This window comes from Peromyscus californicus, unplaced genomic scaffold (genome assembly GCF_007827085.1).
Source record: "Peromyscus californicus insignis strain IS unplaced genomic scaffold, ASM782708v3 Scaffold_20__1_contigs__length_68692818, whole genome shotgun sequence".
Taxonomy (NCBI): Eukaryota; Metazoa; Chordata; class Mammalia; order Rodentia; family Cricetidae; genus Peromyscus; species Peromyscus californicus.
Window position 1 is genome coordinate 48,759,989 of NW_026294503.1, and position 16,013 is coordinate 48,776,001.

Here is a 16,013-nt window from a genome sequence, read left to right on the forward strand (position 1 = left end):
ATGCCAAGTTTTCAACAAAAGTTTTAGTATGGTCCAGGGCTGGGGAGAGAGATGGTTCAACTGTTGAGAACACGTAAGGAAGACTAGAGTTTCGTTCAAAGCACCCACATCAGATAGATCACAACCTCCTGTAATACCAGTTCCAAGGGATCTGACGCCCTCTTCTGGCCTCCATGGGTATCTGCATTCATGATGCATACATACCACACACAGACTAACACATGCTTTAAAATAAAATAAATCTTTTTAAAAACAATATTTAAATGAAAGGGTGACCCACAGATACTTGCCTTCAGAAACAAGGCAACCAAGAAGAGTTCTATGAAAATATATTGTATGAAAAAAATTTTTCAATTAAAAAATATTAAAAGAAAAAAACAAGCTAAATCCTATATCCAGCATAAAAGTAAGGGAGAAAAGAAGGTTTCCTTGGTCCCATGAAAATTCAGGTAATTCATCACTAGCAGACCTTCTTGCAAAAGCTCTCAATGAGCATTTTCAGAAACAAAGAAAAGTTATATAGTTCAGAAATCATACCAGTAAAGTCAGAGTGTGTCAGACAGGAGATGCAAGTTTAAGAGAAGCCATGTGCACCTGGAGCAGAGCCGGATGCACTGAGGCCCCTGACATCACTGGACAGGCAGATGGGGAAACAGACATTTCAACACCCATGGCTGGAGTCTTCCATGCCCACCATTAACAATGGCAGAACTACTTAGAAGATATCAAGGGCTGGAGAGATGGCTCAGCAGTTAAGAGCACTGGCTGCTCTTCCAGAGGACCTGGGTTCACTTCTTAGCACACACGTGAGGCTCACAACCCTCTGTTACTCCAGTCCCATGCGATTCAAGGCCCTCTTCTGGCTCCATAAGCACTGCACATACACTGTGAACAGACTCACATGCAGGCAAACACTCCTACACATAAAATAAACAAAACCTTAAAAAGAAAGGCCAAGACTTGAGAGTCACTAAAGCCCCAACAAACTGACAGATACCTACAGAACACTTACTCACCAGGATACAAATTCTTCTCAAATACCAAAGGCAGCGTTCTCCTGATAGACTACATCAGAGGATATTGCCTCAATAAACTAGTCCCAATAGATGATATCAGAAGAAACTTGCCTCAGTAAACTTGAAATGATTGAAATCTTCAAAATATGCTCTTAAACCACACAGGAATGACATTATAAGTCAGTAACAGGAATCACCCAGATCATTCACAACTGTGTATGAATTAGCATGCTCTTCAACAGTCAGACGGTCAAAGGAAACCAGGAGAGCGCCCACATCACTAGGTGGGACATGAAGCACACAGGAGGGGTTATAAAGCAACACTTCAACATTGTGAGACAGGTACTTACATTTAATTATTTTATACCATTTACTTATTCAGTGTGTGTGTGTGTGTGTGTGTGTGTGTGTGTGTGTGTGTGTGTGTGTGTGTGTGTATGCCACAGTGCACACGTGGTGGTCACAGGTCAGAGAACAATTTACAGGGGTCATGTTTCTCCTTCCACCATGTGGATCCTGGGGCCCACGTTCAAGCCGTCAGGCTGGGTGGCAAGCGCTCTTACCAGTGAGCCACCTTGCTGGCCCCAGGTATCTGTATTTTTTGTTCTAATCTCAAACGAATAAATTAAGCTTCTTCCTTAAGAAAGAGAAAGAAGCCGGGCAGTGGTGGCGCACGCCTTTAATCCCAGCACTCGGGAGGCAGAGCCAGGTGGATCTCTGTGAGTTCGAGGCCAGCCTGGTCTCCAAAGCGAGATCCAGGAAAGGCGCAAAGCTACACAGAGAAACCCTGTCTCGAAAAACCAAAAAAAAAAAAAGAAAGAAAGAGAAAGAAAACCAAAGTGACTAGATGGAAAGAAATTTGAAGTCTGGGGCCCAAAACAGCAGAGAAAAAGCCACAGAGCAGAAAGGTCACTGTTTGGAAATATTAGCAAAGTTGATAAATACTAGGGGGACGAAGGAAAAAAATAGAGAACACCCTTTAAAATTAGAAATGGGAGGACCATTACTACCCTCCTTCCAGAAATAAGGATCCTAAAGAAAATCAGTAGAATTGGGCAACCAAGAGAAAAACGGAAGCATTCTGAGGAAGACGGGGGATTGGAACTTAGGAAGAAGCAGGAAATCCAAGAAGCATGATGCCCCAGAAAGTCCAGTGTCACATGACTAACTAGTGCTTTTTACCAGATGCCCAAGGAATAATTAAAAGGCGGTCAACCACCAACGCTTCTGAGGAGGAAGAGGGAGGGCTCACACGGCACTCGGTGATCAAGTGTTTGCCCTGAGTGACGGGGGCACAAGAGGACAGCGCCTGCCCACACATCTACAAAGCCAGCGCTGGCCGGACAGAAACCAGACCACGGCACCAGAAATCACAGCCAGAGACCAGTGCTCTAGGTGACACAGGAACACCAACTCACCAAACCTAGCAACTTGCTTAAAACAACAGCACAGCCAGATGGGATGCATCCTTGGGAAGTAAAGGCGGCTGACAGACAAAGGCTAACCTAGGCTGGGCCTCGCTCAGAGGCGCGGCACTCCCCCTTCTTGGGAACCGATACTAGTGTTGCTGTGACAGTCACACCCACACACTTTTGTGTGGGGGTGCACTTTGGTTCACTTGTGGGTGTGCCTGGCAATGAACCTGCTTGGTTGGCAACTCTGTTTTTGAGGGGTTTTGTTTTGTTTTGAGGCAGAGTCCGGATTTGCACCATAATTATCAAGAGGGTCCTGATCTGGCCAAACTGCTTGAAATTAAATGTAAGTCTTCAAAAACACATGGCCATTGGACGAAAAGGATGGCTCAGTGGTCAGGAACACTGGCTTCTCCTTCCGTTTGCTTCTCAGGGCTCACATAGGCTGGACCATAACTGCCTGGAATGGCAGTCTAGGGGATCTGGCACCCTCTTCTGATCTGTGCAGGTGTCTGTACACACACACACACACACACACACACACACACACACACACACACACACAAAACTATTGAGTCCTCCCAAAGGCAGAGCCCCCACTACATAATCACTTATAATTCAACCCCTACTCTTGTTTTGTTTTTGTTTTTTTGAGACAAGGTTTCTCTATGTAGCCCTGGCTGTCCTGGAACTCACTCTGTAGACCAGGCTGGCCTCTTAACTCACAGAGATCCACCTGCCTCTGCCTCCCAGATGCTGGGATTAAAGTGTGTGCCCCCACTGCCTGGCTCTAAACCCGTACTCTTAAGGGTCCCATCACTTGTGATGCCAGCACAGTAGGGACCAAGTTTCTACACGTGATCTTTATAGTCCATCTGCATCAAAACCACAGCATGTGGCTTATCCCATCAGAACCTTATAGCCCCAGCAGGGCTCGTCTTCCAGAACCAGCTGATTTCGTCTGCACTGAAAGCAGGGGGTCACAGTATCACAGATCAGCTTCCAGAACCCTACAGGTTCTGAAGCATGTGGCTGTGCGTTCATAGGGTCAACACACAGTTATTAAATGCCCTTCTAACATGGCTGGGGATCCATGAACAGAACAGGTAGAATCCTGGGCCTCTCGGTCCTAACACTGTCGCCATGAAGAGGGACAGACAGTAAAGACGGCAAGGCTCCAAGGGTGTGCTTTGATTGGCGGAGCACTTGCCTAGAACGCACCAAGCCCTGTGTTCAATCCCCAGCACCATATAAAACCAGTTGTGGGGCTGTCCTGGTTTTCTCTCTGTTGCTGCCATACAGCACTGACCAAAACCAATTTGGGGAGAACAGGGTTTATTTGAGCTTACCACGTGTAGTCCATCAGCCAGAAAAGCCAACTCAGGAAACCAGAGGCAGGAACTGAAGCAGAGGCCATAGAGGAGAGCTGCCCACTGGCTTGCTCAGCCTGCTCTCTTATACAACTAGACTGCCTGCCCTTGAGTGGCACTGCTCACAGTGGCCTGGGTCCTCCTACACCAATTACCAGTCTGCCCCCACACACATGCCATGGGCCAATCTGATGGACGCAATTTCTCAGTTGAGATTCCCTCCTCCTAACCACGTCTGGGTTTATGTCAAGTTGTCAAAAGGTAGCTATGACCATGGTGCACACCTCCAATCCCATCACTGGAGAGGTGGGGGCAAGTGGCTAAGAGGTTCAAGGTCATCCTTGGCTATACAAGTTTGCATGTTAGTTGATGACCCAAGCGGTCCTGTGACTTTACAGGATGAGGAAGTTCCTGGAAGCCTGAGGGGTGGAGAGGCTGGTAGCACGGGATCTCTCCTCAGGCATGCACATCCGCAGAAGCACAGCCCTTGCAGCACATGCTGTTGCACAGGCCTGCGGTTTTTATTTTCCCCATAAATCCCCTTCTTAATAACAACGCAGCTTGCCCAGGCTTTGGCCCCATGCCTTACTGTGCCACCTGAGGAGCGAGATAATCAACCCAAAACCACTGCCTGAGGTGTGCTTTATTACTTCAATACAAAGCCGTTCAATTCGGGAAACACTTAGCCGAAGACAACATGGGAAAAGAAAAAGAAAAAGAAAAACCACCATCCTAGGAAAAGTAATTCCTCCCGAAGCCGCTGCGAGCCCGGCAGGGAACCACCCCCTTTCCTCAGGAGAATGAATGGCTGGATGATCTGTTCAGACACTTCCAACTCTCCTTCCCACTGACACAGGGGGATTTGATGCAGTTACCGCACAGAAGCTCCAAAGGGCTGATTGGAATGGTCCTGGAAACAGACCCTATTGGACAGTCACCATAAACGTTCATGATGTAAACATATGCCAAATAAGTATCCACTCAGCAAAAGCTACAGCAAAAGCAAGCCACACCTGGGTGCTCGAGACATGAGGAAACACACCCCTCTCGCCTGCCTGTGTCTTTCCATCTCAGTCAGCGGGCAGAAGAACACGATAATATGATAATACAGAAACAGGGCTGGGGGGGGGCACAGTCGGTGAGGTAGTTGCTATGCAAGTGTGAGGACCTAAGTTCGAGCCCCCAGAACCCATGTGAATAAGCTGGCCACGGTGGCAGGCTTTTAGCTACCCCAGTGCAGGAAAGGCTGAGATGGGAGCTTCCCTGGGACTCTCTGGCCAACCAGTCTTACAGACTTGGTAAGCTCCAGGTTCAGTAAGGGACCCTGTCTCAAAATATAAGGTGGCAAGAGACTGTCTTTGGCCTCTGCATATGTGCTCATACACATGGACCCATACACACACACACACACACACACACACACACACACACACACACACATACACACACACACACACACACACACACACACACACACACACACACACACACACACACACGGTCAGGAACAAGGGGCCCCTCCCTCTTTAAAAAATACCAGTGTAGAATGTAGGGACTCAGTGTTGCGTGGGAACCGAGTTGAACAAATAGAAGACAGTGGAATCCCCGGAGAGGCTGGGCGTTCCAGGCAACAGAAAACGAAGCGTGTTAGAAGTGATGAGCATACCAGTTACCCTGATCTGGTCCTTACACCCAGAATCCAAGTATTCAGACGATATACTGAGGCTGAGGACATAGCTCAATGGTACACCACTTGCTTAGTATATATAAAGCTCAGAGTCAATCCCCAGCACCACCAAAAAATAAAAGAGGTCAAACAATATTCTATAAACTTATACAAATTACTATATGTATTAAGAATAAAACAGACACATCATAGAGGCTAGAGCAATGACTCAGTGGTTAAGGGCCCTTACTGCTCTTCCACAGGACTTGGGTTCGGTTCCCAGCACACACATGGTGGCTCACAATCATCTGTAGCTCCAGTTTCAGGAAATCCATCACCCTCTTCTGGCCTCCATGGGCACTGCACACACATGGTGCATATACCTATATGCAGGCAAAATGTTTATACACAAAAAGAATTTAAAAAACCAAATATGTATAGAAACAATTCAGTGCTAGGAGATGGCTCAATTGGTAAATTACTACCTTGCAAATGTAAGGATCTGAGTCTGAGTTTGATCCTTAGAAGCCATGTTTTTTTTTTTTTTTTTGTTTTGTTTTTTTTGTTTTTTTTTTTTTTGGTTTTTCGAGACAGGGTTTCTCTGTGTAGCTTTGCGCCTTTCCTGGATCTCGCGCTGTAGACCAGGCTGGCCTCGAACTCACAGAGATCCGCCTGCCTCTGCCTCCCAAGTGCTGGGATTAAAGGCGTGCGCCACCACCGCCCGGCCATGTTTTTTTTTTTTTTTTTTTTTTTAAAAAAAAAAAGACATAGGCTGGAGAGAAGGCTCAGAGGTTAAGAGTACTGGCTATTTTTTCCAGAGGACCCAAGTTCGATTCCCAGCACCCACATGGTGGCTGACAATCATCTGTAACTCGAGTTCCAGGTGATCCTCTGCCAGCATCAGGCACATGTGTGGTGGTACACAGACATACAGGCAAAATACCCATACACATAAAATGAAGTTTAAAACCAACAAACAAAAGCCAAATGTGTATATTATCCCAGCACCGAAGGGTACAGTGTCCCTGAACCATTAACTCAGCTTCGCATGTCTCCTCTTGGAAACACACTCTCAGGTGACATCGAGCTGGGCTGAACAAGTGTGCCAGCTACTTCAGAAACCCCTGAAGTGGACTGATAAACATAGGCCATGGGGCTTTTTCAAAGCTCCCCCACAAAGCCTCCACATACACACCTTTTAAGTCAAAACAATGCAAAAAGCTAGCAAATCTTCCATGGCATGAGTCTACCAGCTTCATACACAGGACCTAGTGCCCATTTCTCCCGCTGCTGAGTATCTAGTCATCAGCACTCTAACAATCTCCTGGATTAGATACTGTTACTTGTATCTTTCTAGAAGGGGAAATTAAACACTGGAGAGGGAAAAAAGGGCCAAATTTACTGGGTCACTAAGGCTGAGACCCAAACTAAACTTATTCCTCATTCTTTTACACACTTGCACATTTGTGTGTGTGTGTGTGTGTGTGTGTGTGTGTGTTTTCTCGAGACAGGGTTTCTCTGTGTAGCTTTGTGCCTTTCCTGGAACTCACTTGGTAGCCCAGGCTGGCCTCAAACTCACAAAGATCCGCCTGGCTCTGCCTCCCAAGTGCTGGGATTAAAGGCGTGCGCCACCACCGCCCGGCCATTTGTGGGTTTATGTGTGCATGTGTGAGGGATTTGTGTGGACAATGGGGCTTACACAGGTTTGATGGGGGAATAAAGAACCTTCACTATCAACCCACAAGAACACCCCAAGTTTGCAGTTACTGGAAAGGAGGCCTGGGAGGAAATGGCTTAGTGGGTAAAGGGCCTGGTGCACACCACAGCATGAGGACCTTCCTTCACATCCCCAGCACACAAAGTGAAAAGCTGGATATGGCAGTCTGTGCCTGTAACCCTAGTGCTGGCAGGCAGAGGCATGAGGATCCTTAGGAATTGCTGGCTAGCCACAACAGCAAGCCAGCAATTCACAAGACAGTGAGAGACTCTCACAAGACAGTGAGATACCCTGTCTCATAAGCAAAGTGGAGAACGACAGAGGAGGACACCCAACCTCAACCTCTGGCCTCCACATGAGCACACACAGATGTATGTTCAATATATACATGCAGGCATTAGCACTCTTGAGGAACCCAGGGTCCTGACACAGACATGGGCAGCCCAGCCTGGTGTCTCACACTGCCTCCATCTTAAGACTTCACGGCTGCAGCAAGCCCCGGTCTACAGTTCTCAACGTAGGAATTAGAAGGACGCGAGCTGATCTGCCAGCTGCTTCCAAATGATAGGGTATCTTAAAAAAACAATTTAGCCAGCCATCTGAATTCAATTTAGCAGAAACAACCGTGCTTATACACTGACCAGTCTCCATGACGGCAGCCTCCTGTGTGAGTCCCAGCCTTCCTTCACTGGGGCCTCCCTCATCCCTGCAGGGCCCCCTCCTTTATCCTGAACCCCGCCTAAGAAATGCTGCTGGGCTTTCAAACCTACCCCGTCACAGCACAAAACAGACCTCATAAGCCCAAAAGCCGAATAAGCACAACTCCTCAAGATAATGTGTTTTAATGAGCTGGAAATGGTGATTATAAGAATATATAGTAACAACGCATTTAGAACAAGGTAAAGAGAGGGCGCAGTGAGTCGGAGTCCAAACACCCTAAATACCTGCTCCTCACATGGACAGCAGGGAGAGCAGGTGCCAAGATGGCTGAACTGGGACGGTGAAGACTGCGTCCTTTTGTTCCCACTTTCTCTTACAAGTGGGTCATGTGAGCTGGCTTCTGCCCACCTTGCACTGCCCACCACCAGCTGTCACCAGCTGTGCCCTATCACTAAAGCCTCCCCACCACCCCGAGTCCCCTGGGCACCAGGACTGCCTCGGCAGGCCCTGCACCCACCATGATTTGCCACTCTACTTTGATGGGGGAAATTGTAAATTAGACTTACAAGCTTCGTGACACCAAGCAGCCTCTCTCACCCTACAAACACCACACAGGTACTCACTCGCCACACACATACTCATCACACATATACCACACACTCACTGCCTAGGTACTCGCCACACATAACACACACACCCCATATATACACACTTGCCACACACATACCACACACTCACTGCCTAGGTACTTGCCACACATAACACCCACACACCCACACACACACACACCATATATACACACTTGCCACACATATACCACACACTCACCACATAGGTACTCATCACACATATACCACACACTCACCACACAGGTACTCGCCATACACACACTCACCACACATATACCACACAGTCACCACACAGGTACTCATCACACATATACCACACACTCACCACACAGGTACTCGCCATACACACACTCACCACACATATACCACACAGTCACCACACAGGTACTTGCCATACATATACTATACGTACTATATTCCACACACACACACACACACACACACTACACATACAATATACATCATATACTCTCACCACACACTTACCACACACAACACACATATACCACACATGCATTCACCATACATACCATATACTCACTACACACACACACACACACACACTCACCACATAGGCACTCACCACACATATACCACACACTCACCATACAGGCACTTACCACACATATACCACACACTCACCATATAGGCATTTACCACACATACCACACAATCACTATACACACATTCACCACACATATACCATACACACTCCACACTACATATACACTATATACACAATATACACCATATATTCTCATCACACACTTACCACACATACACTCACCACACAATTGTACATATATCACACACTCACCATATACACTACACACTCACCATACACTTACCACATATACACTACACACTATAACACTACCCACACCGTACATACCATATACTCTCACCACACACATTCCACACACACTCCACACATAATGCATACTCATCACACATATTTACCACACATTCCACAGTCACCCCACCTACCATACACACATTCTCACCATACACATGTACCATATGTACCCACCACGAACATACCACACATACTTACAATATAGTCACCACACATATACCACACTCTCACCACACATACCACATGCTCACCATACACACACCTGACATGCATCATATACACGCAGTGCACTTATACACACCACATGCTACACACACCCCTCACACTTACCATACTATGTACCTCTACTATATACATACCACACATGCACATACACACTACAGATACACACTCAATGCCTAGACACACACATGAAATGCATGCAACACACACCATCTGCCCGTCCTTCCATGCCTGAAGATCACTCCGCCCTTTATCACCACCCATAACTCCTCACTCTTCTCCCATCTACTGAAAAGTAGAAAGTGCTAGTAAAGTTTTCATAGTACCGCAAGTCTCATGAATTTCCATGTGTCTTCCCTAGGAGGCCATGAGATGGGGAACCATGACAAAACACCGAGCACATATCAATCCTCAAAAGAGTGATACATGAGCCAGGCATGGTGGCACACACCTTTAATCTCAGCACTCAGGAGCATCTCTGTCTGTTATGCCTTCTCCATCATGGTCATAATGCTCTACCCAGTGGATTTCTCAATGGCCACCCCGATCCCGCTGCCAGACACAGTCAGGACAAGGGGAAGAAGCAGAGCCGCGGTTTGCTGCCACAGAGCTGTCCCGCTCTCGGCATTTCCAAAGTGTAAGAACAGGAAACAATTACACCCTTCTCCTGCCTTACCAGCAGACAAGGTGTGTTTGGCATGTGCTATTTATAGTCCAGCCAAGTCCCCCAAGCCCTCAGAGGGAGCAGGCAAAGTTCCCAGAGCGTCCCTGCTTCGGTTAGAGCAACCAAGCATTTGCTGCTGCTGCCACCTACGGCAGAAAGAGGGAATTGCAGCAGGAATCCTGAGCGGTCCAACCGTCCCCACAGGTGCCTGGGTTGGGGGGCAGCCCAGGTCACGGTGGGTATCTAATAATGGCTGTTGGGTTGACACCAGTGCCCGGGCACTCCAAGTCAGAACGCACAAGCCAGGGCTTTCTGAGCAAACAGGAATGTCCCTCCGCGCCAGACGAATGGCTGACACAAACCAGAGGGAGGTGGTACAAGAGCTTCAACTTTGAGGGCACCCCCCCCCCCACAGACGCCTCGGCAGGCAGCGTGACGACACTGGACACAGCAGTGGCTTACCTGGCCTTGGTGCTGCTTGACCTAGTGCTGTTGACTTTGGCCACGTTTAGTTTGACATTGTTGCGCTTCATTGTCTCCTAGATCAAGTACTTGTGAATTTGTGAATCCTGAGAAAGAAGAGAGCCGCTGGGTAAGTGCCCACGGGCTGGCTAGTTTCCTTGGTTCTCTGAGCCCCAAGTAAAGTCACTGCCGGTGAGTACTGTAGGCACACCCCTCATCCTCCCAGGTCCCAGCCTCTCCCCCTTCTCCTTTCTATCTTCCACACAGCACCTGAAACAATAACTTGGAAGCCCGATGGTGTCCTGTTCCTTCCGATCACCGTCACTCTTACAATCAGCCTCCTTGGGCCTGGATATCAGCCTGTGTCTTCCTGCAGCTGCCTCTCACTCCTGTTCCCACACCTCTACCCCACCGGCCTCTAGTAGTCCCCAGGACACACAAGGTCCTTTCCACGAAGGCGCCTTTGTCCTCACATGCTGTCACCTCTGCCTACCCGCCCACACCTCTCCCTCTCTGTCTGCTGAACTCTCCTTGTCCTGGAGCTCACTGCTTCTCAAGCCTAAGTGTCCCCTGGAATCTTTCTTAGAAACAGATGGCTGCACCCAGTTCTAGATTCCGATTGCCATGAAGAGCAGGGGGGGGGGACTAAGAATGTGGGACTGTCCAAGTTCCGAGGGGCTCTTACCGCCTCCATGGCCCCCCAAACATCACTCTGGGAGCGGCTGCCCTGTGCCCTGCGCCTCAAAACTAACGTCACTTCCCTGGGAAGCCTTGGTGGATTCCTCCACACAGGCCAGCCTCCCTTACACAGTGACGTTCACCTCAGTTATCCCTCATAACTCTTCATCCATTTTGCAATGATGCATCGTCTATGGGTGAGAGTCTTGGAGGCTCTGAAGACTGCAGCCAAGGAGCTGGAGACAAGGTTCAGTGACTAACAGCACTGACTCCTCTTACAGAGGACCTGAGTTTGGGTCCCAGCACACACATCAGGCAGCTGACAAATAGCCTGGAACTCCAGCTCTAGGGGATCTGATGCCTTTTTCTGTGTACACACACACACACACACGCACGCACACGCACACGCACACACACACACACACGTAAATAAATGATCTTTAAAAAAAATAAAACGGCACTGATCTTCGAGGATAGCGGTATCATCATTAGGAGTCATTTTATTGCTATGTTCCTTCAGCGGAATAAAAGTACTGTTTTCCCCGAGGCCCATGACCTGTCTAGTCTTAAGTTCTTGGCCACTTTAGTAGTGTCAGGTATAGGCTCCATCTCATGGAGTGGGCCTTAAATCCAACCAAAAAGTGGTTGGTGACTCCCATAACATTTGTGCCACTCTTGCCCCGGTAGATCTTGCATGTTGGCCAAAGTCGCAGATTGCAGGGTTTGTAGCTGGGTGATATTGATGGTCACCTTTCTCTTCCAGTAGCATGCAAAAACCTTCCAGCATCATGAATGCTAGTCAGTAGGGGGTAAAACTTCTGATTCGGCACTAGATCAACTTCTCCACGTCCAATGACATAAGTAAATGCGGTCTTCAGCAACAGGGCCTTACCATCAGGTTGTGGAAAGCAGCTAATAGCCTTGGCAGTAGCCTATGGTGTTTGGAGGGTTCTGTGGGACCCCCTGTGGTCAGCCCTCCTCAGGGAAGCTTCTTGTGGTTGACAGGAATTAATGCAGAGACCCACAACTGGACAATGAGCAGAGGGTGACAGACTTTGGAGCACTCAGTCCTAAATGGAATGTCTTTAGCAAGCCCCTCCCCTCAAGGCTCAGGAATCTATGTGGAAGGGAAGGTGGGAAGGTTATATGTACCAGAGGTGATAGATAACTCCAGACACAGCAGGACTGATGCACACATGAACTCAGAGACTGAGCAACACACAGGACCAACGAAGGTTCCAGCTAGACCGAGTCCCAGCACTGAGAGAAGGAAGTGGACATGGGGTCCAACCTCTAACCATAAAGCTATCTGCAACTGATACCTGCTGGGAAAGGGAAAACTGGTTTTCTCTAGTGAAGTGACACTGGGCTTATCAGTCACACTCCAGGACAGGTCGCATGCCCAGGAACAGTTGACCAGCAGAACAGACTCCATGTTTTTGTTTTTGTTTTGTTTTGTTTGGGGGTAGGGTGGACTTTTTGTTTCATTTTGTTTTGTTTTGGCTTTTTTTTTTTGTCTTATTGGTCTTTTGTTTGTTAATTGTGATTTTCATTTTTGTGCTTTTGGGAGGTTTGGGAAGAGTCAAGGCGGAGTTTCTCTGTGTAGCCCTGGCTGTCCTTGAACTCATTCTGTAGACGAAACTGGCCTCAGAGATTCACTTGCCTCTGCCTCCCCAAGTGCTGGTATTAAAGGTGTGTGCTACCACACTCAGCTTTTGGTTTTGTTTTATTTTTTGAGAGAGAGAGCAAGAAAAAGAGAGAAGGGAGTGGGGGAGTTCTGGGAGGGAAAAATATGATCAAAATATATTGTATGAATTTTTATATTTATTATTATTATATTACAGTCATGTTCACTAATGTCATCCCTACATCTTAGATCCTGGGTGGGTATTCAGGGCAGAGTTCAAAACACAGGACAAGGAAAGGACTGCTACTTCTGAAGCTTGAGGACTCCATGAAGAAAGGGCTGCTGTGGCTTCTCTCTACCTTCTTTCTAATCACTCGGTGGGGACCACACACAGGCTTGAAGAGCACCTCAGGCGCCCATTCCCTTCTCTCTGCATCCTGATGACACTGCATCTAACCTCACACATCTGGATTACGAGGCAGACCTTTGTCTCTCCCTCTCCTCTCATCCGCTGGCCTGTGTTCTCAGCTCAAAAACACAGATGGGCCAGAGAGATGGCTCAGGTGGTACAGGCTTTACAAGCACCTAGGACTGGAGTTCTATGCCCAAGTGCCCATATTAAAAAACAAAATCCGGAATGGTGGTACACACACAACCCCAGTGCTAGGGAGGTAAAGACAGGAGAATGTCTGGGGCATTCCTATCAAACTGCTTTCTAAAAGGAGAAAGACAACATTCCTAAGGATGACACAGAAGGTTATCCTCCAGCCTACACACACACACACACACACACACACACACACACACACACACACACACACGCACACACCCGTCCACCTCACACATGCATAAAACAAAAACAAAATAAAAAGTACAAAATCCTATTATTCCCTTATTCTTAAAAAGCATACAGCCAGGGGAGACAGGGTGATGGACACTAGTAATCCTAGCAGAGGAAGGACCGTGGGTTAAAAGCCAGCCTGTGCAACACTGAAGACCCTGCCGTCCCCCATACACACACACCTCAAATATTATTGCCTATTAATTTTTTAATGAACACTGCCAAATTATACTATGAAACTTCAATAAAACTGTCATGAGATATGGGGAACACAGAGGTTCTTGTGCTCACACATAAGCACTAGGGGAACCATGAATGTTAAACACAGGGGTGTCTCTTCAAGGGGAGAGATGTACAACCTGGTTTCCACCCAGAAGGCTGGGAGATGATGTGGTTAATAACCTGGTGACCGTTGTGCTGTCTGTGGGGTCAAGATCACACTAGACCCTCCCCCAGACCCTTACCTGGGCTTGTTTTTTCTCGATCTATAGAACCCATCTTTATGGAAGCTGTCACATGTACTATACAAAGTTTCAACATAGCCATATCTCAAGCTTCATTATGTACACGGGATTGGGTTATTTATCACCAGAAAAATTTTCACCAAATTGTGCTGTGCTTAAATATGCCTAAAATAAACTATTTGGGGTCACACTCTCCAACTGTTTAAGCCAACTGACCAGCTACTGAGTCACATTGAACCGAACTGCCTTCTTGCCTCCTGAGTGGTCTCAGAGACTCCTCACAATAAGAGGGAAAAAAAACACTCCTGAAATACAAAGGTTTAAATTATAGGCTCAGTTAACTTGACATTGTATCTGAGCTTGTGTCCCATTTTGAGCACTGCACTATGGTCATTCTGCTAAAGGTGTCACTGGGAATGGAAGTGGGGGAGCTGGGAGTACCCATAGCCTGTCTATACTAGTTTTTTTCAACTTACACAAACATAAAAATATTTTTAAAAGCTATAACAGAATGTAATGCTTGTGGAAGACATACCGACTGAAATCCCAACTTTTCAGAGCAACTTTGGAAGGAAAGGCTTTTTTGGCTTATAGATTATATTATCAAGGGAAGCCATGGCAGGAGTTCAAAGTAGGAACCCGGAGGCAGGGACTGGACCAGAAACCATGGAGGAGAGTTACTTACTGGCTTGCTTCCTCCAGCCTAGCTCAACTACCTTTCTTCTACATTCCAGGCCCACCTAAGGGATGGCACTGCCCACAGTGGTCGAGGCCCTCGCCATCAATTAGCAACCAAGAAAACGCCTCACAGATGTTCCCACGGGCCAAACTGATGGAGGCAATTCTTTCATTGAAGCTTCTTCTCCCCAGCTTCTTCTTCTTGGTGTGCCAAGTTGACAACCAAGAATAGCCACTGCACTCCTTGTCCACCTGGCACATTTCATCTTTCAAGATAAAAGCTATAGAGCCAGGCCTGGCGGGACACAACTTTAATCTCAGCACTTGGGAGGCAGAAGCTGGTAGATGTCTGTGATTTGGGGGCCAGTGTGGTGTACATAGCAAGTCCCAGGCAAACTGAAGCTATATAATAAGTCCCTGACTTTAAAAAAAAAGAGAGAGAGAGAGAGGTGGGGGAGCTGGAGAGATGGCTCAGTAGTTAATAGCACTGGCCATTGTTGCAGAGGACCTGGGTTCAGTTCCAAGCATCCACACAGTGGCTTACAACTGTCCTTAACTTCAATCCCATGGGGTCTAGCACCTTCAACTGGCCTCTGTAGGCATTGCACATACACAGTACACATGCATGCATGCAGGCTAAACATTCGTATATATAAAATAAATATTTTTTAAAAGATTAAAAATGCAGTGCTTCCTTCACAAGGATGCTGTTTCAGGCATGTCTACAGAGAGCTTGGGCCTCGGAGTCTACCTTCTGACCACTTTGCTTCATAAAGAAAAAGATACGAGGCCCAGAGGCGCTCGCAGTTCTATCCCCGTGTCAGGGCCACGGACGGGGGAGGCATGAATGTAATACTTCCCTGTCTGTTCCTCTAGCCCCCCATCTCAACGTTCACAGAGTCTCTGCTTTTAGACCTTTCTGTGGATCCAACGGAACTTGATGGTCAGCAAGCCCCTCCCGCTGAAGAGACCCCACTGGCTTTTTAGACCTATTGAGGCCTGGCACAGGATGAACGCGGCATCATTAGCCTCTGTTCTTGATGGGCTGCAA

At 47.5% G+C, this 16,013-nt stretch overlaps 1 protein-coding gene across 5 annotated transcripts in view; it reads right to left on the reverse strand.

Annotated features, from left to right (window-relative positions):
- Efcab6 (EF-hand calcium binding domain 6) overlaps nt 1-16,013 on the reverse strand; it is a 198,538-nt gene that overhangs the window by 176,983 nt on the left and 5,542 nt on the right. For 2 of the 5 annotated variants that reach the window (XM_052748501.1, XM_052748502.1), the window contains 2 exons: nt 12,245-12,469; nt 10,675-10,781 (listed from right to left, as the gene is read on the reverse strand). The exons of 1 other annotated variant lie outside the window; for it this stretch is intronic. In XM_052748501.1, coding sequence (XP_052604461.1) covers nt 10,675-10,745 — 71 coding nt within the window. In that variant the 5' untranslated portion in view covers nt 10,746-10,781; nt 12,245-12,469. The remainder of the gene's footprint in view (nt 1-10,674; nt 10,782-12,244; nt 12,470-16,013) is intronic. 2 more of the 5 variants (XM_052748503.1, XM_052748504.1) reach the window with 1 other exon arrangement.